At 55.6% G+C, this 6,399-nt stretch overlaps 1 protein-coding gene across 5 annotated transcripts; it reads right to left on the bottom strand.

The window, feature by feature from the left end:
- Positions 1–428: 428 nt before the first annotated feature.
- Positions 429–6,066, bottom strand: KCNA2 (potassium voltage-gated channel subfamily A member 2). Of its 5 annotated transcripts, XM_028489027.1 has the most exons (4): positions 5,414–5,513; positions 3,577–3,914; positions 2,079–3,135; positions 1,579–1,744 (listed from the first exon to the last, which is right to left on the bottom strand). In XM_028489027.1, exons 3-4 carry the CDS (start codon positions 2,970–2,972, stop codon positions 1,676–1,678), a joined length of 963 nt encoding a protein of 320 aa, XP_028344828.1. In that variant the 5' UTR covers positions 2,973–3,135; positions 3,577–3,914; positions 5,414–5,513; the 3' UTR covers positions 1,579–1,675. The 5 variants fall into 5 exon arrangements, with proteins under 5 accessions (XP_028344825.1, XP_028344827.1, XP_007106554.1 ...); XM_028489024.1 differs by lacking the exon at positions 5,414–5,513 and adding an exon at positions 6,045–6,066 and having other exon boundaries at positions 429–3,135; XM_028489026.1 differs by lacking the exon at positions 5,414–5,513 and adding an exon at positions 5,604–5,622 and having other exon boundaries at positions 429–3,135.
- Between the last annotated feature and the right edge of the window lie 333 nt (positions 6,067–6,399).

The raw sequence follows: 6,399 nt of genomic DNA, 5'->3' as shown, positions 1-6,399 counted from the left end.
TATGTATATATAAATATATATATGTGTGTATATATATATATATATACACTCTAGTGCACATAGTCAAACACATGCATATATTGCCCTGTGTCAGAAATATTGCATAAGCTTATACAAGGTTCAACTGCAATTTTTTCTATAGCTAGCTAGGTAGAGGAATTCGTGAAAGAGATTCTCGATACATATTTATATACACTGGATCCACAGATCCGCCTTTCCTCAGGACGAGATGCCCCAGTCAGCTGTACAGTCATGCCCATGACTAGGTTAATTCCTAAGGTGCAGTCACGTGAGGTGTTTAGACACTGCTTTCCCCGCTCACTCTCCTGGCTTTGCAGAGCTGTGTGCCCCCATTTGGAAGAACAGGGATGGGGTGGGCTGGAGGGCCAGAAGTTTTGGTTCCCCACTCCAAACAGTCTATTTTTTTCCTCCTGATTGAGGGCTTTTGTATTCTGATGGGGAAAAAAAAAAAAACAACCCTCGTTCAATGCCATTCCTAGGCTATTAATACTCTAAATATGAATACTGTGTAGGCTACTAAGAAAATAGGTTATCTCCTGTGTGTTAAATATTGAGATTCATGCAACAAACACCCATGCAGCTCTATCGCATCACTGGTAAATTTCACTGCAGTGTCAGTGTAGCTGGGCCCCAGCACTAGGAAAGCAGATGCCTGCAACCTCCAGTGTAACGAAGAAATCAGATATGTTTTTGTGACCCTGAAGCCTGCAAAAATGGTGAAATCTGAAGCTGAGAGGTCCCTTGGTTTGTTAGCTTCTCCCCGTAGGGCTAAGGGAGCAAATGTGAAACTTGACAACTCACATTCGGTCATCCTAACTGTCCCTCCCCTGGGCTTCCCTCACATCGACACTGCAGAGAAAAAACCAAATGCAGTATTTTCCGTTATGAAACACAAGCCTCCGGAGCGTCTGCTTGGCAACTGCAATTCACAAACCCCCAGCCTGTGACACAGAAAGTAATTCCAACACACAGCACTGTGTGTTCTTTTCAATGCAAAAATGGGAAAGACCTTTCGAATAATTACCAGAACTTTAAAGCTAAGCTACCGTGGTTTTCCTCTGTGAAGGGGGAGGTAAGCTCAAGTGGGGTGGTGGGGGGAACTGCATCTCCAAGATGCCGTGTGCATTTCATTAGGAAGAAAAGGTGACACTGATGTGGTGGGTTCTGTATTTGCTATGAGGTGGCCTCAATGTGTCCTTCTGAAATCCTGGCTTCCATAAGTGACTCCCATCTTTGGAAACCCCTAAGCCGGTGATGAAGATTTGCATGAAAGCCATGGATACATATTCTGTGTTCTAAATCAAAAATCAAAAGATCAAAAGTCACTTGCACGACTATTGCTTTCCATGCAGAACCAGATACACACTGTAGAACACACTGACTACAATGCAGGCTATTATGCAATATCTGCATTAGTTCCATTGAGCTGTGAGTATGTTAATAGGGTTCAATCAGACATCAGTTAACATTTTGGTAATATTCACATAGTTTGTATTAGCCAAAGTGCAGTTGGCTGTTTTCAAGTTTTCCTCTCTAAAGTCCTCGTTACTGTTGTTTACCCCCTCCTGGATCTCCATGTAGTCAGACTTACTAATGGTAGAGGCACTTCTACTTTTCTTTAGGTCAGGGGAGGATGGGATCTTTGGACAGCTTGTCACTTGCAAGTACTGGGCCTGTTCCTCTCCCTCTGTCTCCCGGTGGTAGAAGTAGTTGAAATTGGACACTATGACGGGGACAGGTAAGGCAATGGTTAACACACCTGCAATTGCACATAGGGAACCCACGATCTTTCCCCCAATAGTAGTTGGAACCATGTCTCCATAGCCTACAGTTGTCATGGAGACGACTGCCCACCAGAAGGCATCTGGGATGCTGGGGAATTGGGACTCTCGCTCATCGGCCTCTGCGAAATAGACAGCACTAGAGAAAAGGATGACCCCGATGAAGAGGAAGAAAATCAGGAGGCCCAATTCTCTCATGCTGGCTTTGAGGGTCTGGCCTAGAATCTGAAGACCTTTGGAGTGCCTGGACAACTTGAAAATCCTAAAGACTCTTACCAACCGGATGACTCGAAGGATGGCCAGTGACATGGCCTGCTGGCCCTGCTGAGCATCTTCTGGCTTCTCAGCCAGCTCTGTTCCCAGGGTGATAAAGTAGGGGATGATGGCTACAATGTCAATGATGTTCATGATGTTGGTGAAGAAGCCAGCTTTGCTGGGACAGGCAAAGAACCTCACCAAGAACTCAAAGGAGAACCAGATGATGCAGAGGGTCTCTACAATGAAGAAAGGGTCGGTGAAGGAAGTGGACTGCTGGTACCCGATGGTGCTATTGGAATAGGTATGGAAGGTCACTCCACTGCCATGCATGTCTTCATTCTCATCCCGGAATATGGGCAATGTCTCCAGGCAGAAGCTGACAATGGAGATCAAGATCACCATGACAGATACAATAGCTATAATCCTGGCAGGCCCTGAGCTCTCTGGGTATTCAAAGAGAAGCCACACCTGTCTCTGGAATTCATTTTCGGGTAAAGGACGCTCTTCCTCTTTGATGTAGCCTTCATCTTCCCGAAACATCTCCATTGCTTCTTCTCCCAGCTCATAAAACCGAATTTCTTCAGAGAATATATCTAAGGGCACATTCACGGGTCGCCTCAACCGGCCCCCAGACTGGTAGTAGTACAAAATGGCATCAAAGCTTGGGCGGTTCCGATCGAAAAAGTACTCATTCCGGAGAGGGTCAAAGTATCTCATCCGTTTCTTTGGGTCCCCTAAGAGGGTCTCTGGAAACTGGGCTAAGGTCTTTAGCTGGGTCTCAAACCGCAGCCCTGAGATGTTGATCACCACCCTCTCACAGCATTCGTGGTCTGCTTCTGGGTCATAGGTGTCCTGCGGGTGCCCAGGGAGGGCAGCGGCCTCATCCACTGGGTCTCCGGTGGCCACTGTCATAATTGGAACCAAGAGAAGCGCCTCTCGCTACGCCTTCTAGCTGCCTGGCGGCAGGGAGCTCAGGGTGCTGCTTACGGCCCCAGGAAACACAGCAGCATCGGCCTGCGCTCCTGCAGGGGAGCCCCCAGGTCTCTCTGAGAGCCAGAGAGATAGCCCCGCTTGGCTGAAAGACAGAGGCGGTTAAGGACATAAGACCACTCAGCATTGGCAACTCAACCTGGGTTGCTGCTTTTTCTCTCTCATCTCTCAGCCAAGAAGCTCAAAAATATGACCACCACCACAAAAAAGTAAGATTTATGTTCACCTCGTGGCCTGGCTGGGGATGAGAGGGGAACAGGTGGCGGTCTCTCAAGAAAGCTCTGGAATGCCCTGCACTGGGGGCAGGTGGCTGGTACAGGTCCCTCTGCACTGCACAGGCTTCACGGAGCACAGCCCCATACCAGAGGCTGGACGGGAACCTTCTCCCAGGCAGTGAACTAACGTCTTGAAGATACCTGCACCCTGGGAGGTATTTGCAGTGGTGGACCTTGGGCCTGGGTCTCTCTCATTGCCTACACCCCAATGACTCTACACATGGCTGTTATTAAATAATAGATGGATTTACCTGGCAAGGCAGGAATCTGCAGCTCTCTTCCTTGCAGAACTGATCCGATGCTGCAGGAATCCTAGATACACAAACAGGCAGCCTGATTCCCCATCACGTCTTCTCACTTGAGCTAGAAATAATGGTGAGTCATTCTGGGCAGGACAGTAGGCTCCAGGTCCTGGAGGTGAGCTCCAGGGCTGGGCTGGGCTGGAGAGCAGTAGGATGCCTGGTCAAGGGCACGCAGGACTCGAGGACAGCCGAGATTGGGTCTGGAGCCTTTGAAAGGAAGGAGGCAAGATGCAGTGCTCAGCAAAAGCCAGAGTCCTCCTGGCTGTCCTCAGGAGGTGTGACGTTGCCTGGAAAAAACAAGGTGGAATCAGGGCTTTTGGGCAGCTGGTGCCAAGATTTAGGAGGGCGCTGGCAGCTTCTCTTCCATGCCCACCTTGCATTCTGGTGTCACACCTGAGAACTATCCCTCAGGCTCCCAGCCTCCCAGCCTCCTCTGGGCAGGCTTACATCAGTTGGAAGTATGTTCTCCCAGGGAACAAGCCTTCAGACTTGGCTGGGCCTGTCTCATCCAGGGGCCTCCCCGGGCTGAGCCAGATGCCCCATTGGTCCTCTGCAGCCATCAGGAGGGACTCTGGGCAAAGCCTCCCACCCCCAGGTCAGGACACAGCATCTCCCAAGGGGAGGGCTTCCTACGCCGCAGCCTGACTTCCAGCTCTGACCTCTGCAGAGTCCTGGAAGAAGAACGGCTCCGCCCCACTCTGGTCCCCCAACACACACACTCCTTCAGAGCTCATTTAGGGAGACTCCTCACACAGAAAGGTCGATCTCCAAAAGCTGGCTGGCTTGGTCCCAGGACTTACTCTCCCTCAGGGATCCCTAAACTGCAGGCCTCCCTCCGGGCGCGGTGGCATTTGAACTGGGCAGGCGCTCGACCACCGATTTCTCCCCAAGAGAAAATCCCTCACGTCGTCTCCTCGGCAGTGAGCGCAGAACCAAGGCTCAGTCAGCCTGGCTTCCAGGCTTGGCAGCAGCGAGAGGGGGGAACCTGGAGGAAGCCGGCTTCCGGGCTGGCCCCCTGCCGGCCCAATCCTGCCGGCCCCAGGGCGGGGAGGGGTCCGGGGCCTCTCCCCATCGCCCCGGGCTCCGGCCGGGACTCCGCCGGGCGCGCTCCGCGCGAGTGGATCAGACCCACCAGCTGTCCGCGGCAGTCAGCGCCACCTTAACCCCCTCCTGCCCGATCCGGAGGGGGCTCTAGCGGCGGGCCCGAGTGCAGCCCAGCTGTTTTGCCCCTAGGATCCGAGGGAGCTCCTAGGCTCGATCTTCGGAAAACACTGGAACCTAAACTCTGGGGGTGGGGAGTAGGGTGCTGCCCCAGATCTTGGCTTCCTCCCTCCTAAGAGCGGGGTCACCCCGGCAGCCCACGGCCCCAGGGAGGCGGAAAAGCCCTTCTCTGCCGAAAAGCCGTTTTCATTCCGAGCCGGAGGGGGGAACGCTGCCCGGCCGTCGCAAGTGATATGGGTCCTACCAACCGGCGCTATTTACCAGACATGGTTCTGCTGTCACTGCACTTCCCATCACCCCCCAGCTCCTCTCTGCGCCCCCCGCCCCGCGCCCCGCATTGCCCGGAGGGTCCCCGAGACCGTTCCGTGTTCTCTCCTTCAGCTGGACGCCAGCCCCCCTCGCCCGCCCCGGCAGCCATGGTCGGCACAGACTCGCCCGCCCCGGACTCAGCCCGAGCCCGCCGCGCTGCCGGTTGCGCCGCCCGGTGCCCCGCAGCCCCTCTGGGCGCCGCAGCCCAGGCAGGGGGAGGCAGCACGCCAAGCCGAGCGCCCCGACACCCATTTACCCTTCCCGATGGGCACCCGGAGCCTCCATGTTTCTGGGTGACCGCAAGCGCCGGCGGAACCGCGGCGGCGGCGGGCGGCGGCGGCGAGGTGCGGGCGGCCAGCCGGGAGCCGGCTCTGCAGTCCCGCCGGCGGCGCGTAAGGAGAGCCCGGCCGCCGCCCGCAGCCGCACCGCGCCACGCAGCGCCGCACCTGGCCGCCAGCGAACTCGAATTAAAGGGGCCGGCGGGGGCCCGAGCCGGCGAGGCGCGCCGCCCGCCGCCGCCACCGGGCTGTCCTCTCAGTGGGGCCCCGGGGCCTCGGCCCCCCTCCCCGCGAGGAAAGCACCCCATCCCTTGGCAGAGCTCAGCTTACTAACCAGAACCTCGTGGAGGGCTGAGCTGGGTGCTGCCAGGGCCGGGGAACCGGGGGCAGAAGTTGAGGAGCGGTCATGAGAGACTCCTGCCAACAGTACGAAGTAGCCAAGGAGGAAACAATCAGAAGCAGCTCTCCCAGGCCCGAGAAGGGATGCAGCCCCGTGGGAAATGTGTTGCTATTCTTATGATGCTGCCAGACAGAATCTGCAGACCCCCTCCTTGCCCTCTAGCGCCGCCTCGCCCCCTCCTCCACCTCTGCCTCCCACCCACCTCTTACCCAGCCAAAGCTTTGGCTTCGCAGAGGGGAATGCAGCAGGTGCGGGCCGCAGTGAGGCAGAAACTCGCTGCTGTGTTCGCCCCCACCGGGACTAGCCGCAGGAACCGGCAGAACTGCAGCGCTGGCTCTCTGGACTCCCTCCCGCAGAGCCGGGGCAGGGAAGGCTGGGGGACGTGCAGCTGCCCCAGGAAAGCGCCAGCTCCTCACAAAATGGGCCCCTCACAGACCTCACAAAGCCAGCTGGCCCACGGGGCTCTGGAATTGGGAATGCAGCTCACGGCACGGCACACCGGGGTGGGTGATGGAAGATGCCCTTTGCTTTTGGAAGAATGTGTGGGAAGCCCAGTCTGCCCTC

This window comes from Physeter macrocephalus, chromosome 4 (assembly GCF_002837175.3).
Source record: "Physeter macrocephalus isolate SW-GA chromosome 4, ASM283717v5, whole genome shotgun sequence".
Classification (NCBI taxonomy): Eukaryota; Metazoa; Chordata; class Mammalia; order Artiodactyla; family Physeteridae; genus Physeter; species Physeter macrocephalus.
This window is presented reverse-complemented; position numbering and strand designations above follow the sequence as displayed.